Raw genomic sequence first — 26,377 nt, 5'->3', positions numbered from 1 at the left:
ACCATCTGAGCCACCCAGGCGCCCCCAAAACAATTTCAATTACAATAGCATTAAAAAGAGGAAAAGGATTGCACATGAAAACTACAAACATTGCTTAAAGAATTAGAAGCATAAATAAATGGAAACATATTCCATGTTCATGGATTAGAAGAGTTAATATTGTCAAAATGTCCTTATTTCCCATTATTGATCTATCGATTCAATGCAATCCCTATGAAAATCCAGTGACATTTTTTGCAGGAACAGAAAAACATTCTAAAATCCATATGGAATCCCAAAGGATCACAAATAATGAAGAACAATCTGGAAAAAGATGAACAGAACTGGAGGACTCCTACTTTCTGATGTTAAAACCTACTACACAAAGTGACAGTCATCAAAATAATGTGGTACTGGCATAAAGACAGACACAGAGATCAGTGGAATGGAATACAGAGCCCAGAAATAAACCCTCACGAACATGGTCAAGCGTTTTTTGACAAGGTGCCAAGATCATTCAAAGGGGGAAAGGACAAATCAAGAAATGGCGCTGGGCAAACTAAATGTCCATAAGCAGAAGAATGAAGTTGGACCCTTACCTAACACCATGTACAAAACTCAGAATGGATCAAGGACTTAAATTTACAATCCAAAACAACAAAACATGGCACAAAAGCTTCACATTGGATTGGGTAATGATCTAAGAGAAGACACCAAAGGCACAGACAACAACAAAATTACACAAACTGGACCTCATGAAAGTTTAAAAATTTATACATAAAGACACCATTCAGGGTTTCACTTCAAGATGGAAGGATGCTGGATTCAACTCCTCTCACAGAACACTAAACATCCAGCTATCTATGGAACATTTCCCTTTGAAAGAAATCTAAGAAGTAGCTGAGCAACTCCTACACATCAGGCAAATCAGAAAAAACACACTGAAATGGGTAGGAGAGGTGGAGATACAATTTCACCAGAAACCCCACCCCTAGCATAGTGACCCACAATCGGGAGGGAAATCACACCTACCAGCTTCTCCCTGAGGAGGGAAGGGTATGAATCCCACTTCTGGCACCCTAACTTTTAAGACTTAAGGGATAGGCCCCAAAGTATCTACCTTTGAGTGTCAACAGGGCTAATGCCCACAAGACCAACAATACTACAGAACTGAGAAACAGTACTTAAACTGCTTGAATGGACCCACCATGGAGCCAGGACAGAGGCAGCTGACTGAATCAAGCCCAGTCTTTCTGTGAAAAAGGTCCATTTGTCTGTCTTAAAAGTTCAGCCTGAGTGTGCACTTCTAATTTAACGTATATGTAGGGCCAACTGAAATACTTTCCAAAGCCTGCAGAGGCTAACAGGTGTCATCTTTGCACTCTCCCTCTGCCTCACTCCAGGTTGCCAGTGTCTCCCAGAAAAGAGCTTATGAACACATCTGCAGCCCTGGTTTTTGCAGTTGCCACCCAGGGAACACCCCTTGAATGCCTGGCTCTGGTGGCCAGTGAAGATTACACTTTCAGATCACATAGCACTGTAACAAACAGGAAACAGGTGGGTTACCGTACCAGGGAACAGCAGAGAGGCAGTAGACAGAAATGCACAGTCCTTCCAAGAAAGAGGACTATTAGGTTATCTTCAAAGATGCAAATGCCCATCTCCCAGTCTTCCCCTGAAAGAGGTTTATTTGCATACTTTAAAAGCTGCTACCTGAGGTTCTGGTTTCCAGTAAGCCCTGCATCTAGCTGCTGCCTGAAATCCTCCCCTTTAGGACACTGATAGGTCTTGGGCATAGTCTGAACTACTGAAAGCCACTAAGAACAAAGTAGGCTGCTTAGACAATCACAATGGTTTGAGAGACAGCCAAAAGCAAGGGCAAGGATGAACAAAAAGGTTCATCTACATAACACCACTCCTTCAAGACTGGGAGAGGTAGTTGTTTTATCTAATGCATGCAAACCAACAAAGACAGCTGAGGATGAAGAAGAAACAGAGAACTATATTCCAAATGAAAGAACAAGATAAAACCTCAAACAAAATGGAGACAAGTGATTTACCAGAGAGTTCAAAACAATAAGCATAAAGATGCTCACCAAGGCAAGGAGAACAGTGCATGAACAAAGTGACAACGTGAACAAAAACAAAGAAAATATAAGTACCAAGCAGAAATCACAAAATTGAAGAACACAGTAAGTGTAGTGAAAAACACAACAGAAGGATCCAACAGCAGATTAGACCAAGCAGAAGAAATCACTAGCAAACTCGAAGACAGGGCAGTGGAATTCATCCAATCAGAGCAGTTAAAAAAGAATGAAAAAGAGTGAAGATAGCCTAAAGGAGTAATGGGGACAAAATTAAGCAGACCAATATTCACAATATAAAGTGACCCAAAAGGAGAAGAGAGAGAAAGAGACGTAAAACTTATTTGATGAGGGGCGCCTAGGTGGCTCAGTCGGTTAAGCGTCTGCCTTTGGCTCAGGTCATGATCTCAGGGTCCTGGGATCGACCCCACATCAGGCTCCCTGTTCGGCAGGGAGTCTGCTTCTCCCTCTCCCTCTGCCTTCCAGTTCCCCTGCTTGTGCACTCACACACACGCTCTCTCTCTCTGACAAATAAGTAAATTAAAAAAAAAAAAGAAACAGAGAAAAACCCTCAAAAAAAAAAAAAAAACTTATTTGATGAAATAATAGCTGAAAACTTCCTTAATCTGGGGAAGGAAACAGACCTCCAGATCTGGGAGCCAAGAATGTTCAAAATAAGATGAATTCAGAAACCCACACTAACACTCTATAATTAAGTTGCCAAAAGTTAAAAACAAAAAGAGAACCTTAAGAGTGGCTAGAAGAAAACAACTTGTTACATACAAGGGAACCCTCATAAGTATATCAGCATATTTTCTGTAAAAATTTTGCAGACTAGAAGGGACTGGTTTCCTTTCAGCCGAAAGGAAACTTCCAACCAAGAATACTCTACCCAGTAACATGTTAGAACAGATTAACATAACAGTCATATACAGAACATTCTAGCAAAAAGCAACAGAATACATATTATACTCAAGCTCGCATGGTACATTCTTCAGAACAAATCATATATTAGGTCACAAGTCTTAATAAACTTAAGACTAAAATCATATCAAGCATCTTTTCTGACCACAATGGTATGAAACCAGCAATGACCTACAAGAAAAAAAACAGAAAATTCACAAATATGTGGTGACTAAACAACATACTACTGAACAACCAATGGGTTAAAGAAGAAATCAAAAGAAATCAAAAAATACCCTGAGACAAATGAAAATGTAAATATAGCATACTAAATGTTATAGGATGCAGGAAAAGCAATTCTAAAAGGGAAAATCATAGTGATAAATGCTTACATTAAGACATGAGAAAGATCTCAAATAAATTAACTCTATATCTCAAGGAACTAGAAAAGAACTAAGCCCAAAAATAGAAAGGAAATAAAGATCAGAACAAAAATAAATGAAATGGAGACTAAAAATACAATAGCAACAATCAATAAAACTAAGCTTTTTTTTTTTTTAAAGAAAAACAAAATAGACAAACCCTTAGCTACACTAAGAAAAAATGAGAAAGGACACAAATAAAATCAGAAGTGAAAGAGACATTACAACTGATACCACACAAATATAAAAGATCATAAGATACTACTATGAACAATTATACTCCAACAAATTGGACAACCTGGAAGAAATGGAGAAATTCTTAGAAACATACAAACTGTCGGGGCGCTTGGGTGGCTCAGTCATTGAGCGTCTGCCTTTAGCTCAGGTCATGATCCCAGGGTCCTGGGATCAAGCCCCACATCGGGCTCCCCAGTCCGCGGGAAGCCTGCTTCTCCCCCTCCCACTCTCCCTGCTTGTATTCCCTCTCTCGCTGGGTCTCTCTCTGTCAAATAAACAAAATCTTTAAAAAAAAAAAAAAAAAAGAAACATACAAGCTGTCAAGAGTGAATCATAAAGAAGTAGAAAATCTGAACAGACTGATTACTAGTAAGGACACTGATTCAGTAATTAAAAATCTCCCAACAAACAAAAGACCAGGACCAGACGGCTTCACTGGTGAATTCCTCCCAACATTCAAAGAAGAATTAATACCAAGCCTTCTCAAACTCTCCCAAAAAAAAGAAAGAATACTCCAAACTCATTTTATAAGGCCAGCATTACCCTAATACCAAAATCACACAATGACAAGAAAATTGCAGGCCAATATCCCTGATGAACACAGATACAAAAATCCTCAACAAAATACTAGCAAACCAAATTCAACAATACACAAAAAGGTTCATACAACATGATCAAGCAGGATTTATTGGAGGGATGCAAAGATGGTTCAACATCCACAAAGCAATCAATGTAGTACACTACATTAACAAAATGAAGTATAAAAATCATATGATCATCTCAAAAGATTCATGAAACTCAATATCCATTTATGTTTAATAAAAACTCTCAAAAATAGTAGGTATAGAAGAAACATACCTCAACATAATAAAGGCCATCTATGACAAGCCCAGAGCTAACAACACATTCAGTGGTGAAAACCTGAAAGCTTTTCCCCTAAGATCAGGAACAAGATAAAATGTCCATTCTCATCACTTTTATTCAACATAGTATTGGAAGTCCTAGCTAGTAATTAGGCAAGAAAAAGAAAAGGCATCATAATTGGAAGGGAAGAAATAAAACTGTCTCTATTTGTAGAAGACATGATATTACATATAAAAAAAAAAACCTAGACTCCACCAAAAAATCCTTAGAATAAACGAATTCAGTAACATTGCAGGATACAAAAATCTGTTGCATTTCAATACAGGATAACGAACCATAAGAAAGATAAATTTAAAAATCCCATTTACGGGCGCCTGGGTGGCTCAGTTGGTTAAGCGACTGCCTTCACCTCAGGTCATGATCCTGGAGTCCCCGGATCAAGTCCCGCATCGGGCTCCCTGCTCGGCAGGGAGTCTGCTTCTCCTTCTGACCCTCCCCCCTCTCATGTGCTCTCTCTTTCTCATTCTCTCGCTCAAATAAATAAATAAAATCTTTAAAAAAAAAAAAAAATCCCATTTACAATTGCATCAAATTTAACCAAGAAGGTGAAAGACCTGTACAGAAGTCCCCACTTACCTGCAGGAGATACATTCCAAGAGTCCCAATGGCTGCTTGAAACTATAAATGGTACCAATCCTATACAAAGACACACACACACACACACTGTTCTCTCCTATACATAGCTATGATAAAGTTTATTTTATAAATTTATTTCTTTATAAATAAGGCACTGTAAGACATTAGCAATAATTAATAATAAAATGTAACAACATACTGTAATAAAGGTCATGTGAACATGGTCTCTCTCTCAAAATATTCACCCTTCTTCTCCTTATGATGTGAGATGATAAAATGCCTATGTGATGAGATGAAGCAAACTGAATGAGGTAGTCACTGTGATGTATAGTTAGGCCACTACCCTGGTCTTCTCACAACATGTGAGATGAAAGATGAGAGAGATTAAAGAAGATGCAAATAAATGGAACGGTATTCTATGTTCATGGATTGGAAGAATACTGTTAAAATGTCTATACTTCCCAAAACAATCTAAAATTCAATACAATCCTTATCTAATTGACAACAGCATTTTTTCACTGAAATAAAACAAACTACCCTAAAATTTGTAATGGAGCTACAAAAGACCTCAAATAGCCAAAGCAATTTGAAAAAAGAAAAAGCTGGAGGCATCATAATTCCGGATTTCAAACTACATTACAAAACTATAGTAGTCAGGGGCGCCTGGGTGGCTCAGTCGTTAAGCATCTGCCTTCGGCTCAGGTCATGATCCCGGGGTCCGGGGATCCAGCCCCGCATCGGGCTCCCTGCTCAGCGGGAAGCCTGCTTCTCCCTCTCCCACTCCCCCTGCTTGTGTTCCCTCTCTCGCTGTGTCTCTGTCAAATAAATAAAATCTTAAAAAAAAAAACAAAACAAACTATAGTAGTCAAAAACAATATGGTACTGGCATAAAAAAACAGACTGATGCAACACAAGAGAGTGCCCCAAAATAAACCCGTGCTTATATGGTCAATTAATATACAAAAAAGGAGCCCAGAATACACAGTGGGGAAAGGACAGTCTCTTCAATAAATGATGTTGGGAAAACTGGAGAGCCACATGCAAAGGAATGAAACTGCACTTTCTTACACCATACCAAAAAACCAACTCAAAATGGATTAAAGACTTGAACATAAGACCTGAAACCATACAATTCCCATAAGAAAACAAAGTCTGTAAGCTACTTGACATCATCTTGACAATGATTTTTTGGATCTGACACTAAAAATAAAGATGACAAAAGAAAAATAAACAAGTGGGACTACATCAAATTGAAAAGCTCCTGCACATCAAAGGAAACCATCAACAAAAGGATCACATGACATCCTACAAAAATGAGAGAAAATATTTGCAAATCATCTTTCTGATAAGGGGCTAATAAAATCCAAAATATATAAAGAACTCACACAACTCAACAGGAAAAAAGCAATCCTACTAAAAAACAGACAGAGGATCTCAACAGACCATTTTTCCAAAGAAGATGGCCCACAGGTACATGAAAAGTTGCTCAACATCACTATCATTAGGGAAATCAAATCCACAATAAGATATCACCTAACACCTGTTAGAATGGCTATCTCAGAGACAAGAAATAACAAGTGTTGGCAAGGATGTGGAACAAAAGGGAATGTAAATTGGTATAACTTGATGGGAATGTAAACTGGTATAACTACTCTAGAAAACAGTATGGAGGTTCTTCAAAAAATTAAAAATAGAGAATTACTTTATGATCCGGCATTTCCACTTTAGAGTGTTTATCCAAAGAAAACGAAAACACTAATGTGAAAAGATATATGCAACCCCATGTTCAGTGCAGCATTATTTACAATAGCCAAGATATGGAAACAACCTAAGTGTCCACTGACAAATGAATGGCTAAAGAAAATACACTTATTCCTTATATACATAATGCAATATTACTCAGCCACGAGAATGAAGGAAATCCTGCAATTTGTCACAATTGGATGAACCTAGAGGGCATTATACAAAATAAGTTAGACAGAAAAACACAAATACTGTGTGATCTCACTTATATGTGGAATCTAACAAAACAGAACAAAACAATGATAGATACAGGTAATGGACTGGTGGTTGCGGGGGTTGCGGGGGGCAAAACAGGTGAAGATGGTCAGGGTAAAGAGGTATATACTTACAGTTATATAACAAGTCCTGGGATGTAATGTATAGCACATGATTGCAGTTAATAATACCATACTGTATATCTGAAAGTTGCTAAGAGAGTAAATCTTAAAAGTCCTCATTACAAGAAAGAAAAATTTTAACTGTGTGTGGTGATGGATGTTAACAAGACTTATTGTGGTGATCATTTCATGATATATACACATATCAGATATGTTGTATGCCCAAAATTAATACAATGTCAAATAGAGCTCAATAAAATAAATAAATGCAACCTTTTAACAACAAAAAATTAAAAAGACTATCCAGAACAAAAAGGCAACCCACAGTATGAAAGAAATATTTGCAAATCATGTATCTGAGAAGAGATTAATATTCAGAATATAGAGAGAACCCCTACCTAAAATTCAACAAAAAAAAACAACCTAATTCAAAATGGGCAAAGGACCAAAGTAGACACTTCTCCAAAGAAGATATACAAATGGCCAAGGAGCACATGAAAAGATGCTCAACATCACTAATCATTAGAAAAATGCAAATCAAAATTACAATGGGATACCACCTCACACCCACTGGGATGGCTACTATCAATAAAACAGAGGGGCACCTCCGTGGCTCAGTCAGTTAAGCGACCACTTCTTGATTTTGGCTCAGGTCTTGATCTCAGAGTCCCGCCTTGGACTCTGCACTGGGCATGGAGCCTGCTTAAGATTCTCTCTCTGCCCCTCCCTCTGCTCTCTTAAAAAGAAAGAAAAAAAGGAACGCCTGGGTGGCTCAGTCGTTAAGCATCTGCCTTCGGCTCAGGTCATGATCCCAGGGTCCTGGGATTGAGCCCCACATCGGGCTCCCTACTCAGCAGGAAGCCTGCTTCTCCCTCTCCCACTCCCCTTGCTTGTGTTCCTTCTCTCGCTCTGTCTCTGTCAAATAAATAAATAAAATCTTAAAAAAAAAGAAAAGAAAAAAAAAAAACAAATGTTGGCAAGGATGTGGAGAAACTAGAACCCATGTGCACTGTTGGTGAGAATGTAAAGTGGTGTAGCCACTGTGGAAAACATGGAGGTTCCTCAAAAAGTTAATCATAGAACTACCCTACGACCCAGGAATTCCACTTCTGGATATATACCCAAAAGAATAGAAAGCAGGATCTCAGAGAGCTATTTGAACACCCATGTTCATCGCAGCAGTATCCACACTGGCCAAAATGTAAAAGCAATATTTGGGTTGCCAGTATAATGGGGTTTCCAGAGCCTGGGGGAAGGGAGAATGGGAATATGAGAAGTTATTGTTTAGCAAGTGTAGAATTTCAGATTTACAAGATGAAAAGTTACACGGTGGAAATGGTTGCACAACAATGTGAATGTATTTAATACCACTGAATTGTACAATTAAAATGGTTAATATGGTAAATTTTATGTGCATTTTTTTTAAAGATTTTTTATTTTTTATTTGACAGAGAGAGCACAAGCAGGGGGGAGCGGCAGGCAGAGGGAGAGGGAGAAGCAGGCTTCCCACTGAGCAGGGAGCCCGATGCGGGGCTCGATCCCAGGACCCTGGGATCATGACCCGAGCCGAAGGCAGACGCTTAACCATCTGAGCCATCCAGGCGCCACACACACAAAAACTGGGGAAAAAAAGATGTCTACTTCTGTGACTGAAATCTTGAGTGATTTTTAATCAAGCCTGAAGTTAGATAGGTAGCCATTGCCAATAAAGATTTTGTTTTAATAAGGGGGCAGGGAATGCCTAATACCAGGGTGAGTGGAAAACACAATCCATCCCCTTGGACTCCAGGGAAAAAAAATCAGTGATGCTGACCAACCCAGAGTAAACCCCCTTCCACTATAGCCCAGTCCCTGAAGTCCCATCTCAAGGTCCCACCCAGTCTTGACCTACTGCCTTGTCAATGGCCTGGAGCCCTCAGGGACCTCTCACCATCATGTACCCACAAACCTCAGGGAATTATGCCATCAATGCAAAGGGGGACCCACCCTCTCCAATCCCCCACTACCCTCTCCAACCCCTCATCCCCCCCATACACCAGGGAGCCCAAAGTAGAGAAGGAGGGGCAGATGGGAAATTCAAAAGCAGCACCTACTCAGAAGCCATGAATAAGGCCTGAAGGATGCTGTTCACGTAGCATGTGTTGCCCAGATTGATTAAACCAATCTTGCCCGTGTCTGACTTGGCCATGAGCCGGGGATAGAAACCAGCCAGCTCACTCTTCTGCGAGGTCCAGGCATCCTGCCCCAGCAGCTGCTTGATGCGGTCCTCACTGGGAACATGGAGGTCCTGAGGAGGGAACAAGGCAGCAGGATGGTGGGGACCATGGTCAGCTCTAAAAATATCACTTCCTCTGGGAAGCCTTCTTGGACTACAGCCTACCCCACCCCACCCAAGCACACTGTCCCACAAATGTCCCAGATATACATGTTAACAGCCTTCTGCTTCCACACTTATTCTAGGTTCTCCTTTTGACACGTGGGCCTTCTATATCACCTTTCATGTCACAACTGCTTTGGGAAGGCGTAAAATGTCCATTTCATAGATGAAAAAACAAAGACTCAAAGAAAAGAATTTCCCAGGGACATACAGACAATAAACAAAAAATCCATTTATTCTTAGGGGAGCCCAGGGTATGACAGACTCTAAGCAATGACAATACAGGCCCACCATCCAGATCCAACAATGTCAAGATCTCAGGCCTTGTCCTGACTCTTGTCCTAACTAACTGCCTGGCAATGGTCAGTGAGCCTCTCTGACTCCATTTCCTCATCTGTCAAGTGAGGCTACTCCTACTTTATATCAGTTTGGCACTCCATATTTTCACAGTGCTTGCGCACAATGATGCTCCCATTTGCCCTCCACCTTTAGGTCTGCCATCAGGTTTAATTAGCCACCACCCCCCAGCACGATCCCACAGACAGGATGGTGAGAGGGTCCAGGGGTCCTGAGGTATGGGTCCTTGGTCAAGGGCTCAGGGATTAGCATGCTTTCTTTCTCATTCTCCTTTTCTTTAAGATTTTATGTTTATTTATTTGACAGAGAGAGAGATAGCGAGAGAGGGAACACAAGCACGGGGTGTGGGAGAGGGAGAAGCAGGCTTCCCGCCGAGCAGGGAGCCCGATGCGAGGCTCGATCCCAGGACCCTGGGATCATGACCTGAGCCGAAGGCAGACGCTTAATGACTGAGCCACCCAGGTGCCCTCTCATTCTCTTTTTTTTACATTAAAACAGATGCACCTAAAAGAACATTACCCAGCACGGGTTCTAATCTATTTTAATGAAAAACACCTAAGCATAATACAGAGTTACTTAATAGATATAAGCAACATTCCTCTAAGCCCTATTGTTTCCAGATCCTGAGCACAGACCCTAGACTTGTCCAAGCCTCCAGAGTTTCAAACCAGGTTAGCACTGAAGGCCCTGGTCTCCCCAGCACACACCGTCTGACCACCGCAGAAGGTCCAGCTCAAGCAGTGGCTTAACACTTCTGCTCACTCATTTCCCAGGAACATTTATCAGATCAGTCACCTCTCACAGATGATAAAAAACAGAGGAGTTGCCAAAGGCAAGATAAAAAAGATAGAGGCTTGGGGCACCTGGGGGGCACAGATGGTTAAGTGTCCAACTCTTGATTTCGGCTCAGGTCATGATCTCAGGGTCATGCAGTGGAGCCCTGCTTAAGATTCTCTCTCTCCCTCTCCCTCTGCTCCTCCCCATCTCTAAATTAAAATAAAGGGGGGTGCTCATTATCTTCTTAGTCCCTCCTTTTTTCTTCCTATTATCCCCTATCCAATCCCCACCCCATACACAACATGAACAAAAGGGACAAAAAGGCAGAAAGAACCTCACACACGTGCACACATGCACGATGCAAAATTATCCACACTAGAAAAAAATGCCATTTTTCCCCAAAGAAGGTAACTTGGTACTCTTACAAAAATAAAACAGAACTATGAAACCCTCATGTGACGTACAATGGCTCCCTTAGCAAGAAGCACAGCTCCCAGAAAAACTGCCTGAGAGAACTTTTCAGAATTTATAAAGGAGCCTCGAAGGACGTGCTCATAGAAAACATGTAAAAGCGTTTAATAAACAATAAAATCCTATGGATTATTTGCTGCCTTGCCTCTCACACTGGCTCGTACCAAGAGGTATCTGAAGCCACAGGACAAACGTAGCACATCTCCCCAGAGCCATATTCTCTAATATTTAAGGAAGGAAAATGTCTGTATTAAAACAAATGTTTATAATTATGAAATATGTACTTGAATCTCTGAGATAAAATGAGATTTTACAGAAACACTGAGGTTTAGGTAAGCAGCCCCCTTCTGGGCTCAAGTACTCTGGAGGAAAGGTTTGAGAAGCCCAGATCTGCTAGATGAAGGAGAGTTGGTCTGGTTTGGGGCCCTCCAGTCTGATCTTCCAACGTCCCTTCCACTCCACTGACAAACTGCACATTCCCACTCCCACACCTTTCCCTCCGATGCATCTGGAGGTACCTCATCTTGCCAGTCCCCATCCCTCAAGGCCTCACTCCTATATCCCCTCTCTAGAAGACTTCCCAGGACCTTCTCAAGTGGGTACACATGAGATCTATACCTATCTTAGAAAGCCTAGCTGCCTGCACCTTCTGGTACCGGTATTTACAGATCCACTGTCCCCTGGATCTGGCCATAGCCCCTAGTGTGAAAAGCCTGAGTCTCATTCAGTGTGAGTTTCCCTCAGTGCCTAGTGCAGGGCCGTGCTCCCTCCTCTCTGTTCATGCCTCCATGACATTCTTCACATGACAGTCACGTTCATTCACTCACAGATACTTGCTGGGCAGAGAAATCATAACATGGTCCCTGCCCACCAGAAGCTCACAATCTGGCAGGACAGTAACAGTCACTTCCAACAAGTCAAAGCCCTGTCTTCTCTGCTCGTCTACCTCCAGTGACAGGCAGCTCATGATCTAGCAGGGTAGCTGCTTCTCTTGTTGGTTGGCTCTATTTGAAAAAATGCATTCTCTTAAGTTGGAAAAACAGAAGATCCAAGTAAATGCCTGATGTTTTGTTTAAAAGTATCAACTGACTCTCACTCGTGGTGGATTGTTCCCTTGTGTGTTTTGTAATTTTTGGATTATAAACTCATCTTTAGCAAAATTTTATCTTTGTGACTTGAAAGCACTTTTGTTTCTACAAGGCAACTCTTGGGTATTACAAGGTCATAACTACTTTTAATGTGAGTGCCTGAGCTTAGGGGTCCCACAACCCCAAAGACAATGAGAACTTGAACCCCTAAACCCATGTAAGAGCAGGTCAATGATGACAAATTTCATTTTTCCCAGTCCAGAGTGCAGACCAAGCCAGAAAAGTTTCCTTGACATCTATTTGAGACCATGTATATATTTTTTCTAGATCACTCTTTTACTAACAGTAAAGCCTTTGGGTCCTGGCTTACATGGGCCTCTTAGTGCTAATGCCCTAGTGGGAGCAGGCCCTAAGCATCACCTCCTGTCCCTATAAGCTCAAGTGGCTTAGTGACTATGGTTACACCCTTCCCCTTCCCTCCCCACCGCAGGGCAAAAGAGCATCATCTCTCACTTACCATTCTGGATTCGTTCTCGATTCCTTTTTGGCCCCTGGGGATTCCCCATTACTTTCTTGCAAGCTCAGCTATGTACTTAAAAAGACGTTTGTTATATTTTAACAAGCATTTCTAGGTGTTCTGTAGTGGGATGCTTTTCAGGTTATCTATCTGCTATGCTACAGAAATGGAAGTCAGATCAGAGGTTCTGTAAGGGCCACCACCTACACCTAGAGCTCCTTCACCCATGCTCAGACCTGCCCTCTGTATCAGGCAATAGGAAAGGGCTCAGCAACCAGGCACCCTGCCTGTGTGTGTCTCTCACTACCTCCATGACTGCACGAGTCACCAAGCCTCTCCAGTCTCATTTCCCTCATCTATGAAATTCAGGTAACAACAGTACCTGCTTCTCGTTTCTTGTGTCTTGTGAGCATTAAAAAACAAAATATATGGAAGACATTGTCAAATGTGGCACTACCTACAAATGCTGTTGTCCTAGCAACCCAGGTCAGAAGTCCCTTCGTCCTTGTAACCTCCTCCTCTAACTGGAAATGATCCTTCCCTTCTCTGGTTCCTCACAGGAATTTCCTAAGCCATTTGCATCAGAGTTACTTCTGTGCAAGCCTAGGCTGCAAGCTCCTCAGTGGAGGCAACTTGGTCTGCCTCGTGCCTGTGTCCCCAGTTCCCAGCCTGGGTCTAGCACAAAGCAGGGCACCAGTAAAGCCATGTGAACACTGCTCGGGAGTGCCCTAGCCAGGGGGCGGGGGGTGGGGGGGGAGAGATAGACAGCGACAACACATGACAAAGGGATATGGAGCTGTGGGAGCCCAGAAAAGTCCTGACCCAGCCTGGGGTGGGGAGGGGGTATCAAGACTTGTCAGGGAAGGCTTTCTGAGGGAGGTAACACTTGAGCAGAGCCTTAATGGATAAGATTGGATGGGAAGAGGAGCTATGCAGGCAAAGCAAGAGAAGGGTTTATAGTCAGAGAGAATGGCATATGCAAAGGCTCAGAGCAATCATGAGCGATGACCATCTGGGGAAAGGGCAGGTGGCTGAGTGTGCCTGAAGCACAGAATGGGCCAGAGGAGGTGACGGGACACAGGCAGAGACCAAATGATGGGGGGGCTGCCATTAACCTGTGTTACGGACTTGAGCAAGGCCCAAGCCAGCACTCTTTTTGGAGCGGGACAAGGAAGCAGGGGGGACAGCGTCACTCACCTTAATGGCCTCCATGACAGGCTCGTACAGATCTGGGAAGCCTGGGAACCGGAAGACCATGCAGTGGACCAGCTCTGCTAGCTGCTCCAGGCAGCTGGTCCCCGAGTTGGAGTCCTCCTTGACCAGAGAGGCCACCATGGGCGGGATGTGAGGGAGGAGCTATGAGAGCAGAGCACGATTAGGCTCAGGACCATTTACCACCCGAGACAGGGGTTGGTGGGCAGAGCTGAAGATACCCCGAGCTCCTCACAGCAGGGAGGTCTGACCACCTGGCCACTGTCCCCTCTGTGCTAGGGAGGCGAGTGACTCTTTCTACAGGACACATGAGCTTAGATATCCTGCTTCAGTCTCTTCGTCTATTAAATGGGATAAACAATTCCCTCCTCACAGTTGAGGCGTGGCCTGGGCCCAAGCCCCAGCTGTTAAGCCAAGCCAACTGGCCTGAGGCCTGAGTGACCAGGGTTATTCTTCTTTCTACCACCCTTCTTTCACCAAACATTTACATGCCCAACATTTCACCCTCACAATGACTTTATTCAGCAATTATCATCCCCATTTTATAGATCAAGAAACTGAAGTTAGAGATATTATATAATTTACCAAGAACTTCCGCCATGTGTTATAGGAGAAGCTGATGTCTGAAACAAAGCCGTTTTCCTCTGGCCTATGGAAGGCTAACTTACAAACCCACGGGGTGCTCTACCGTAATGTCCCAGGGAGGGACAGAGTCAGCCCACAGGAACTGGGAGTAGGGAACCCAGGAGAAGGATGGGAAGAAACAAGTATCTATCTGGTCCCTAGTATGCAGCAGGCTTTTGACAAATATCACCTCATCTAACCCTCTCCCACCATCCTGGGGGCTTACCCTGTTCCAAGCCCTCAGAGGTTAAGCGCCTGGCCCAAGGTCATCACATCTGGCAAACGATGGAGATGGGACTCAACCCCCAGTACCCCAATCCCTGGTTCTGCGCTTTTCCCACTGCGGCAAATTAGAAAGCATGAAATTTCTGCCCTGACCAGGAGCCATCAGAATCTAGGGCCCCATCTGCAGGTCAGGTCTGGGGAAAGGAAGGCAAGAGGGTAGGCCCTCCTTCCCTCCCCCGCCCCACAAGAACTATAGGCTGTCCTTCCCAAAGGATGGCCCCAAAGATAACAGAAAGGGCCCTGGGCTGGAGGCCAGGCCACGTGGGTGCTGGTCGGCAGCAGGGTATATCGGAAGGACACTGGGTCAGAAGTCAGACCAACTTAGTTAGAATCTTCCCCGTATCGCTCACCAGTTGTGTGTCTGGGACAAATGATTTAACCTCCCTAACCTGAAGTTTCCTCAGCTGAAACATGGAAAATATGATAGAATTCTCCCTCTTAGGGCTGGACTGAGAGTTAACATATGTACTGTCTTTAGTACCGTGCCTGCCACACAGCAGGCCCCTAAGCAACATTAGCCGTCATCATTCTAGGGCTGTCACTCTACCGTGGGCCTGTGGGGAAGCCATACACATTCTCTGGCCTTAGTTTCCTATCTGTAAAATGGAGTTTCAAGGCTCCTCCAGTCCTAACATCCAGGACTTCAAGGTCTTGGGCTTCAAACCCCCAACCCAATAGAGACAGCATGTCTGGACTCCAGCCAAACCAGTGGGGGATGGAGGACTGGCCCTCCACAGGGCAGCACATAGGGCCCTTACCAGGTGGAAGGCCTCATGGGAGTGCTGGAAGGTCAGGAGCATGTACTTGAGGACAGACAAGGCAGCTCCCCGGACAATGGGGTACAGAAGCTTGGAGAAAACCTGGAAGAGAGTCCCTGGTCAGGAGTTCCCCACGACTGGGCCTCAGAGACCAAGTGCAGCCACAGACCTGAGAGGTGGTCAGACACACCAGAGTTGAAGCAGCAGACCCATGCAGAACCAAGAACACAGATAGTCTCACAGACCTATGTTGATGGACAGATGGACAGCAAGAAAGGTATCTGATGGGAGGGATGGAGAGACAGAAAGACCAAAAGTGACACACATTCTTGAGCGAGCAGAGGAATGAACAGGGGAAATCTGAGGCCCACACAGGTACAGTGAATTGTCCCGGGTCACAGCAAGCCTGGGTGGGAGCCCCAGTGCTCTGCCTCCCAGGCCCACACTGTCCCTGGCAAAAGCTAAGTGGGAAAAGCCATAAGCCAGGGCTAGGACAGTGGCCCACCAACCTTCTCAATTTTGGCGAGTGAAACCTCGATCAAGATGCTGAACTTCTTAACAGCAGCCAGGCCCTTCAACAGTGCAATGATCCACTTGTCAATGTTCTTCCCCAGGGGCCACGACACCCAGTCGATCATCCTGGAGAGGGGAGCAGCAATGACACAAGGACCAGGGAGGCCCAAATGCCTGGGTGAGGGCATCCCAGGGACAAGCTATAATGTCCTGAGACCCCACACTGACCCACACCTGCACAGAGCAGCCCTGGGGTCCATGGGATGGACAAGACACCTCTGAGAACTGCCAATGAGCCCAGCATGGGCATTCGGCAGAGACTGGGACTCCCAGCCCAGCAGGAGGGGAACCAGACCCTCTCAACACCCCAAACCTCACCCCACACACTAGGCTGCAGTGGTAGAACAGGGCTGTCAGCCGCCTCTGCCTGGACCATGGGGCCCAACAGCAGGAGCAGCACTGCCCCCCACCCCCGCCATGCTGGAAGCTTTGGCTCCAGCAAACTCTTGCTTGTGACCTAGAACAAGTCACCCTCTCTAGCCTCGGTTTCCTCCTCTGCAAAATGGGGATAATACCTACCTCACAGAGTTGTTATATGAATTAAAAGACGTGACAATAGTTAACTCTCACAGTATTCACTCTGCACCATGCACTATTCCATCTGCCTTACATGTATTAGCCCATCCGATCCCCACAAGATAATGGTTCTGTGCACAGAGCATGAAGCTGCCACATAGTAAGTGCTCAGGAAAATGGCATTACGTCATTACTTTTACACTCATAAGACTATGCCATAAAGAGATAGAACAATGACAGACCAAAGCAATAGTAATTATGACAGTAGCTACCATCACTGCTCTAAACACTTTACATGTATTATCTCATTTTATCTAATCTTTGCAACAACCCTGTTATGATGGGTTCAATTACACTACATTTTATAAATGAGGAAGCAGAGGCCTACAGAAGTGGAGTAACTTGCCCAAAGTCACACAGACAAGAAGTAGTAGAGCCAGGATCTGCACCCAACCAGCTTACCTCTAGAGCCCACACTATGCACTAAAGACAAGAAATCCAAGAAGGCCTAATGGAGATGGTAGATCTGCACACAGGTATGGAAAGCATGGTGGGGGAGGCATGCTAGGTGAATAGGATCTACAAAGCCAAAGGCCTGTAGGCAGGAGGGAAGGCAGCATATTCTGGGATCAATGGATAGGCAGGTGTGGCTAGATCACAGGTGTGATGACATTCAAATGAGGTGGGGGAATGTGCAAAAGCTGTGAGATAAAAAGCACCCCAATTCTATTTATCATACCTGCCAAACTCAAGAAGCACTCTGTAACATACTTTCAGCTTCTAGTATGGCCCCATGGAAGCCTGAGAACTCCTTATACCATCTTTGCTATTACAGGGGGGGAAACTGAGGCTCAGAGAGTTCACTGACTTGTCCAGGATCACACAGTTGGCACCCAACCTGAGAGCATCGCTAGGGAAAGGTTCTTTGCATCTGCCACATCCAGCCCTGGGCCAGGCACAGAGCAGGGCTCAAGAAAGGATGGACGAATGAAAAAAGCATGAGGTCCTGGGCCTTCTGACACTAAATCTAGCCCAGCAACCCCACCCAGTGGAAGGAGGGAGAGACACCTAACCACCACCCAGCCCTCAGCCCACCTGCTGATGGCAGTCAGCATCTGAGAGTCTGTCACACTGTCATCATTGCTGAGGTTTCGGACGACGCCGTCCATAAGCTCCAACGGTAGGTGCTGAACCACGCTGGCCAGGGCACTAGATGGCGGCTCTTCCTCTGGAACGGTGTGGGGGCTGGGATGAGCTTAGCAAGGCAGGTAGGCTCCTCACCTCCCCCAGTCCCCCATGCCCTCATGCTCCCAAGGAACGAGACCAGAGCACATTGGGGCCACCTCCTCACCTCCTACAACATCACAGCCTCCTATCCCACCTTAGTTTATTTGCCCAACAAACCTTCACTGCCATGGCTTGGGGCCCAGCCCTGCACTGAGCACAGACAAAAGCACTGACCCCCCCCCACCTGTGTCTATACAGACAAGGTCTGTAAGAAAGGGTAACACTGGAGCTGGCAAGAACAGGTAGAAGAACAGGTGTGTTTCCAGATGGAAACACACACAAAGGCCTAGAGGTGAAAAAGAGCATTTAGTTATCAAAATGTGTTGTCCAATTGGATAACTGCTTATACATCGGGGCTTGGTTCTTTCACCTGCCAGGTGCCTTCTCTTCCTTTCAACTGAATAGCCCTATAATCAGATAAGGCACCGATCGTCTTTCGCTCATTTATAACTGTAGTCCAAGTACCACAGTTGTTAGTGGAGGACCGAGAGTTTACATTTCAGAGTTGAGATGCACAGGCTCCATCGCATGTCCAGAACTTGGCCTCTGCCTGCCCTGAGCACCTTGCCCCTGCTGCTGCCCAGCTCTCAAAACCTGAATCAAAAGTCACCACTTCTACAAAACCCACCTGACCCAAAGGGCATGATGACATCCACACCTCCCCACCCCTTTCTGTTGTCTCACGACCCCAGTCCCCCTTCTGGCCAGCTTGATCTGGGTCCGCTCCTCCGTATGTGCCCAGCACCCACCACAGGATAGTTCTCACTGCACGAGCTCAGGAGAGCCCTGCTAATTAAGGAACATCGCATTCCCGCACCTGTTCATTAGCCCCTCACACACACACCTGCCATACCTCGACACGGGCACGCCAAGCACAAGACCCTGCACGTGCAGTCACGGGCCCGGCGCACATCCGGCCCCCGGCGCGCACGCGCTCCCGCCCCAGCCCGGGCCCCAGCCCACACGCACCTGTGCAGGAGATGACAGCGAACAGCTCCTTCAGACAAGGCAAGATGGCAGCGGGCTGGGCGCGCCACAACTGCGCCAGGAGCCCGCTCACCTGCTGGGCCTGCTCCAGGAACTCCACGGCGCCCTCCTCGCCCTCGGCCGGGCACCGGAAGCGGCCGAGGCAGCGCACCAGCTGCTGGCAGAAGAGCAGGCGGTGCGGGCCGTCGGGGACGCAGCGCGGGTGTCGCGCCAGCAGCCGCGCCACCTGAGCGCAGACGGCGGGCCCCGGGCGCTCGCACACGGTGCGCAGCACCTCCCTCCGCAGCAGCGCGAACACCTCGTCGGCTGCCGGCCCCTCGGGCAACAGCTGCAGGCCGAGCTGCACGCAGGCGAGCGCGCGGACGCCCGGCGGGCCAGCGCCCCCCTGCAGCAGGCGAAGCACGCGGCGCGCGCTGAAAAACTCCGCGAAGACGTCGGGGTGGTGGCGGCCGGCCACGTGCAGCAGCTGGCAGCCCACGCGGCGGGGCAGCTCGTCAGCTCCGCTCACGTAGAGGCGCGCGCCCAGCGCCAGCAGCGCCAGGCACTGCTCCCGCTCCAGCGGCTGCCGCGCTGCCTCCAGCACGCGCCGCACCAGCCCCTGCTTCACGCTCGCGGGGTACGAGGACGTCACCACCGCCTCCAGGATCTTGTCCATGGCGCCACGCTGCAGGAGACAGGGAGCACGGTCACACTTGGGCCAACCGATCCAGTGCCCCAAGGGGGCCCCTGCATAAGACCTGGGGCGAGCAACCACCTTTCTGGGCCTCCGTTTCATCACCTGTGAAATGGGGCGAGGATACCTCACGGGGAGGTATCGGAATGAAGTAAAGTGCAATGCCTGGCCTGTAATGAGCCCCCAGGGAGTTGGGGTTATTGCTGATGAGCGTCTTTAATCTCACAAAAGCAATATCTCAACCTTCCACCCTTTCCCCCACTCTTTTGCCCTTCTCTCCCCAGGCCTCCCTGGTGACCTCATCCACTCGTGGGGCTGGTAGAAGCTGGTTATAGAAGCTGTTGTCCAAAATCTTGGCCAAGTCCTGTCCTGTCGGGGAAGATGAGAGGGGACATACACAAAATCACACCTCCAAGGAGGGGGGGCAGGCAGGCTTAGGGTCCCAAGGAAGGATCAACGGGGAGATCCCTGCACACTTTATTTTGCCCCAAATCAACTTCTTGCTGTTTCCCAAGTGATCTACACCTTTCTAAGGCTCCACTTCTTTGTGTATGTTGTGCTTTTTGCCTGAAACATCCTATCTCCCCAGACCTCCACCACCACCACCACCCACACAGCCAAACTCCTGTTCTCCTTCAAAGCTTACCTCCAACACGCTGTCTTCAAACAGAACATCCCTCACCCTCCATTCCTACAGCCCCCTGTGGCTTATTTCTCCATCACAGCTGGGATCCCATAATTCCCTCCAATGAAGCAGAGTTTATCATGTCTGCGGCCTGCCCTGCCTCCAGGCCTAGCTCCACAGCCTTGCACGCTCAAGGCCCTGCCTGCCCCTCCCCAGCCTGAGTCCACACCAGCCCCTCACTCTGCCTCCAGGCCTAGCTCCACAGCCTTGCACGCTCAAGGCCCTGCCTGCCCCTCCCCAGCCTGAGTCCACACCAGCCCCTCACTCTCAACTCACTGTGTTCTCCCTGCCACTGCGCCCTTTGATATGTTCTTCCCTCCCCTCCTTGCTTGACTCACCCTGCAGACTTCGGCGCAAACTCACTTCCTCAAGGAAGCCTTGCCTAACCTCTGTTTGGATCAAACATGCCTGTTAACAATTTCAGAGCCCTTGTCCTCCTTTACGGTACTTATCATGATTCCTTGGTTGGAGTCAGCCTCCTTCACTATAATATATAGGTTCCTGAGGGCTGGAACCATGTCAGTTTTGTTCATTCACCTAGGCCAGTGCCTGGCACATAGTAGGCATTTGCTGAAGAAGCAAATGCAAAATATGGTGTGAGTTACTGCTACCTTATTCCTCTGAGCATAGTAGCCTTCCCTTTGCCTTTCCTCTCCCTTAGGGCAGTTTCCTAGAAGCCTTTCTCCCAAGCTGACCCACTTTTACTCCTGATTTTCATGCTGGTTCACAAAGGTAAAGCTTGTTGTCTTAATATCCAACTTTCAGCTCCAAGAAGACAGGGTCATTTCTTCTTTGTATAATCCCACTCTAGGCAGAACCTGATATAAGGTTCAGCATACAGTAGGTGTTTAAACTTACTGGCTCGGTAAAAATTATTTTGAGACCTGGAGTTGGTGTGAAGACAAGCCATACATTTACTAAATGAGAGGCCAGAAACTTTTATTCAAAACCACAGATATTGTGGGACCCAGACTCTGTGCTAGGCCCTACGGAGACACTCCGTTCTCTGTCCTAGCTCTTGGCTGAGACCAAGCTTCCATTATTGCATGTGTTAAAAGCAATGGGCCCACTTGTTTGTCTCCCTCACCAGGCCGTGAGTTCCTTAGGGCAGGGACTAGGACTTACTTCTCAATGGCTGGCATCTGAGGTTACTGGAGGTGAAGCCAGAGTACAGATCAGTGGTTCCCAAACACTGGCTTGGCTCCCTCAGAACCACCTGGTAACTTAGCACAAATTCATATGCCCAGGGCCCACTCCAAGCCTCCTGGAATAGTGTGTTAAACTCTTTTTACTCTGAATGAGATTCATCTGGAAATGAAGTCTGCTTACCATCCCTGTTACTTATGTTCTCTGAGTCTATTTCCACTCCGCAGGGAAGTGCTCAATGAATCAGTCCCCTTCACTTTAGAAGCAAAGCCCTTGCCCTTAGGAACTTCCAGTCTGGTGGTGGAGACAGACGTGTTGGTAGAGAGTGCCAAACAAGGCATAATCTCAAAGGCCTTTAAAAAACTGGTCTCCCTTCACTTCTGGTCTTCTCTTTCCTAGGCAGTGTTTGTGACCAACCTCCCTTGTAGACCATCCTTGCAAATCCCTACCCCTGCCCTCCAGGCTAGTGGACTTAATATGCTTTCAACCCAGGATGCCAAGAAATTCTGTTATTCAGGCAGCCAAGAAGAAACCGTAATCAATGGGATATTGACATCATGTGTGGAAGAAGAGGGCCTGGGGGCAGGCAGAAATGGGGTTCTAAAACTAGGGAAGGTTCTGGAAATGGAAAGAAAAACAGACCAGGAATGGCGAGTCCTAAGTTCTAGTGTGACCTTGGGCAAATTTTATTCTAGTCTTGCAACTCATTATGTGACCTTGAGCAAATCACATCATGAGCCTCTTTTCTGTTCTGTAAAATGGGGATAAGTGATATCCGGTTGAACCACATGAAAGCAAAGGAGCAGATGTTGGCAATTTCTTATCATTCTACCTGATACCTTTGCACTTGGCGGCTGGAGGCCCAGCAGTGGTGCCCTTCTGTGAGGGCTGTGATCTCCGAGGCCAGCCATGCAGCCTCCGTGCAGTCCATGGCCCGGCCACTCCAGGCAAGCCCTGCCTACCTGCCCCCACTCCCACACAGGCTGTCTGAGGTCAGCTGTCACCATATTCACCAACCAAACCCACTCAATATCTTGGGTGCGTTCATGCAAAAGGGTTTTAGAGGCTTGGAGCTCACCTGACCTCATCACAGGCCACAGAAGGGAGGCAGGACAAGGCCTGATTTCCCTACGGCACACATGGGAACGTGGAGGATCAACATAGAAAAGGGATGCAGCCTTGACAGGGTGGGATAAGAATGTGCACTTGGTCTCCCTGGGGGAGGAAGCAGCAGACCACCAGCATTCCTCAGGGGAAGGTTGGATTATTCCTCTAGGCTCTGGACAAGGAGACGGCCTGTCGACACTGGCTCTGACCCAAGAGACAGCTGCCCCGCACCAGGCTCACAGCACACAGCAGCAGTATCCTTCCTTAGAAAAGCCCACATGAAGGGGCGCCTGGGTGGCTCAGTCGTTAAGCATCTGCCTTCGGCTCAGATCACGATCCCAGGGTCCTGGGATCGAGCCCCGCATCAGGCTCCCTACTCGGCGGGAAGCCTGCTTCTTCCTCTCCCACTCCCCCTGCTTGTGTTCCCTCTCTCGCTGTGTACTCTCTCTGTCAAACAAATAAAATCTTAAAAAAGAAAAAAAAGGAAAAGAAAAGCCCACGTGAAAAGCAGGAGACCCAGGTTCTCTGCTTCTGAAACACCAGGTGACCTTGGGTGAGTCCCTGCCAGCCTCCTCAGCTGTTTCAACTGGAAAATGGGGACCATTTCAGCCCTGACAGGGAAGGGGACAAGATATAAAAAAGATGATAGCTGGGGCAGTCATGAGTCTCTTCTTGGGCCATCTGGCACCAAGTGGGGAAACAGACACTGTCAAGCAAGGAGACAAGCAGACACACACTCCTGATCTCGCGGATTCTACCAGGAATTTCATCCCTCACTGCCAAATTAGTGTTTCCACTATCTCGCCCTGAGCTCCAGCAGCACCCAGGATCAGCTCCTCTTTACTTCTTGCCTGGACTAGTGCAGTAGCCTTCTAACCCCATCTCCTCATTCCCTCCCTCAATCCATCCTCCAGTAGAGGTATGTGTTCTCCAGAATAGAGTCCAGCCTTCGAATCTAGCCCAGGCACTATGCCCCAATAGTGCCCAAAGCCTTGAGGTAGGTGCTCTTTCACGGTTCTGAGCCTCTGAGCCCCCAAATGGGAGACGACCACCTGACCACCCCTTAGCCTTTCCCAGCCAATCCTGCTGCTCTTCCCCCGAGCCCTTGGTTTATACCTCTCATTGCTGGCATGACAGCCTGAGAGTCCCAGCAACACCCAGTCTGCTCCAGGGCACACAGTAACATATAGGAACATCACGATCCCTCCCCTGGAAAGCCCAGATCCCTTTATCTGTCCCTTTTGGATGACCCTCCACATTTCCACTGTGTATTGACAGGTATCTGTTCCTGCTTAGTGAAGCCTGACTCATCTCCACCACTCCCAAAGCACCGTGTCTGTGTGTGTGTGTGTGTGTCCAATGCCCTGCCCCCACACCCTGGGCCCAATTCAGGCTTCCTCACATCCCTCCCAGGTCTCTGTGACCCACTGTGCAAACATCGTCTGATTAATCTCATTAGATGATAAGGTCCATCTTGCCATGCCCTGCTCAGAACTCTCAAGGCTCCCCAGCCCCTTCAGCATAAGATCTGAACTCCTGAGCTTGACATTCAAGCCCTTTCTGTGACACTTGGCTGATGGAGGGCAGGGGTAGACATGAACTTGACCAACACTGTTTGGCGACAAATCTGAAGGAATATGGGCAGTGGGCTTTTCCTGTTGCCCACCTTTTGGTGATGTCCTCTCTGCTGGGAAAGGCTTTTCCCTCTTCTGGCAAATTCTGACTCATCCTCCAAGGCCCAGGTCACATGCCCCCTCCTCTGGGAAGCCTTTCCTAACCCCCCTGCAGTCCAAGTCTCTGAGCTTTCCAAGGCCCTCTTTGCTTTTCTCATCCCTCAACAGTGTCACTGGATTCTATGTCTATCTCCCTCACCAGGCTGGGATCTCCTTTCAAAGGAGGTCCAATCCCCTATCTGTGCTTAGCACAGGACCAGGCACAGAGGCAAAGGAGTGCTAAGTGGCCAATGGAAGATATGTGACAGCAAGATGAGATAAAACTAAAGCTGTCACCAGAAAAGCACCCTCCAGGGACTGGCCCAGTCACTGCCCTCTCGTCTGCCAGGTCTGGTCCTGCATATCCATAACCCTGAGACTCAAACATTAGCCAAGAAAGTCCCTACTGAGGTCACTGGACAGGACTGAGTGAGGATTTAGCCATTTAGAAATGACTCAAACAACCAAAACTGAAGAAAAGAAAAACAAAAACTGTTCCTGTTTAGCCTTCAGGTCAAAAGCTCACAGAATCTCACAGGACAGGGAGGGGGCTTCAGGAAGGTCCCACTCAACCTCTCCCTACCCTAGAGCACAGTGGACCCTCCAAGCCCCAACTTAGCACCTAAGAGCCAAGGAGCCCATTTATTCTCCTCTCTGACCCTCACATCCAGTCGACCTCCACTGACTCCCCTGGGTGCCAGAGCCGCCTGGGGAGTACTAGGTGTCCCTCCCAGCAACCCCCCACCCATGTCTCTGGACAGCAGCATCTGAATTTTTATAACTGAATTTCTTCTACCCAAGGCAGCCCTGGGAAGGATCCCCTTGCCCTCCTACTGGGAGGCCCTTGTCTGGGCCACCAAACTGTCTCCTAAGAAGAAAGAAAGAAAAGGTTTTACTGGTAAAAAGCAACCGCTCTTTAACTGGAGGGGAATGGGAGGAGAGAGAGCATATATTCCCTTCTCAGGAACCCACCACAATCACCCATCCCTGCTGGGGCCACCCTTCACGTACTTAAGATAGCCACATCCCCACCCCCACACCAGGCTTTCTGGAAGGGTGGGCACCAGGCTAACACAAGGAGTCTCAAGTCTTGTAGGGAGAGTACGCCTGGGCGAGGATGCTGAGAAGAGCAAAAGCCCATTCCAAGCGGTTGCAACCTCTTGGCCCCCCAGTTTGTGCCCTATCTTAGCCCCACCCCTCCTTTCAGTTATAACGGTGCCCTGTCGCCCAGTCCAGGCTGGAGCTGCGGACCCCACCAAAGGCCGGTGAGCTTCATTGTATTGGGGGAGAGGGAGGGATCACCTCCAAACACAACTGATGACGGAGGTGGAAGCCCAGAGAGGGGCATCTACTCGCCCAAGGTCACACAGCGAGGCCCAAGATGCACCTAGACCTCCCTTCTCCCAGCCCCAAACTCTCAGAGCCCTTCGCGCCTGCCCAGGGCTCTCGAACCGCCAGGGTGCAGACACTCCCTCCCCATAACCTGCATACACGCCCCCGGCCCCCTTACCTCTGGGACCCCGGTGGCCCCGGCCTCAGAGCCGGCTTCTGGGCGGGGCGCTCAGGCCTGGCAGGAATAGGCTAGGCCAGGCTAGGTCAGGGCGAGTCCTCTGCTCCCCCTGGAGTGGGGACGCCCTCCGCCAGGTCCCAGCCGGCAGGGATGCTGCTTTCACTGCAAAGTCCAAACTCCCCACCCAGCTCTGCAGAAGCTTGAACCCAGGGATCCCGAGTCAGCCGCGCTGCCGCTGGGCTGCGGGGCTGCGGGACGGTGCGTGGGGAGGGGCGAGGTGCGGGAAACGGGGAGGAGCCGGAGTGGGGGCCACCCCGCGAACCGCCACTCAGGCTGCGTCCCCTTTAAGACCAGCCGGTCTGAGCTCCAGCCTGGGCGAGCGGGGAGCTGGAGGGCTCACTGCAATGCCTCCTGGGAGATGGAGTTTGCGCTCGGCGTGCCGTGCCGCAAAGAACCCAGAGAGAACTACA

General features: G+C 47.7%; 1 protein-coding gene across 1 annotated transcript in view; it reads right to left on the bottom strand.

Annotated features, from left to right (window-relative positions):
- The window catches only part of USP35 (ubiquitin specific peptidase 35), a 51,870-nt gene extending 25,559 nt beyond the window's left edge, over window positions 1-26,311 (bottom strand). Inside the window, exons 1-7 of the mRNA XM_081798909.1 lie at window positions 25,908-26,311; window positions 19,057-19,738; window positions 17,896-18,028; window positions 16,221-16,350; window positions 15,712-15,813; window positions 14,030-14,188; window positions 9,339-9,532 (exon numbers count right to left, since the gene is read on the bottom strand). Of these exons, the coding sequence (XP_081655035.1) occupies window positions 9,339-9,532; window positions 14,030-14,188; window positions 15,712-15,813; window positions 16,221-16,350; window positions 17,896-18,028; window positions 19,057-19,729 (1,391 nt within the window). The 5' untranslated portion in view covers window positions 19,730-19,738; window positions 25,908-26,311. The remainder of the gene's footprint in view (window positions 1-9,338; window positions 9,533-14,029; window positions 14,189-15,711; window positions 15,814-16,220; window positions 16,351-17,895; window positions 18,029-19,056; window positions 19,739-25,907) is intronic.
- Window positions 26,312-26,377: the final 66 nt, after the last annotated feature.

The sequence above is a fragment of the Leptonychotes weddellii genome, chromosome 11, assembly GCF_054177405.1.
Source record: "Leptonychotes weddellii isolate Sample4059 chromosome 11, ASM5417740v2, whole genome shotgun sequence".
NCBI lineage: Eukaryota > Metazoa > Chordata > Mammalia > Carnivora > Phocidae > Leptonychotes > Leptonychotes weddellii.
The sequence above is the reverse complement of the archived record's forward strand: the minus strand, read 5'-3'. Positions and strand labels throughout refer to the sequence as shown.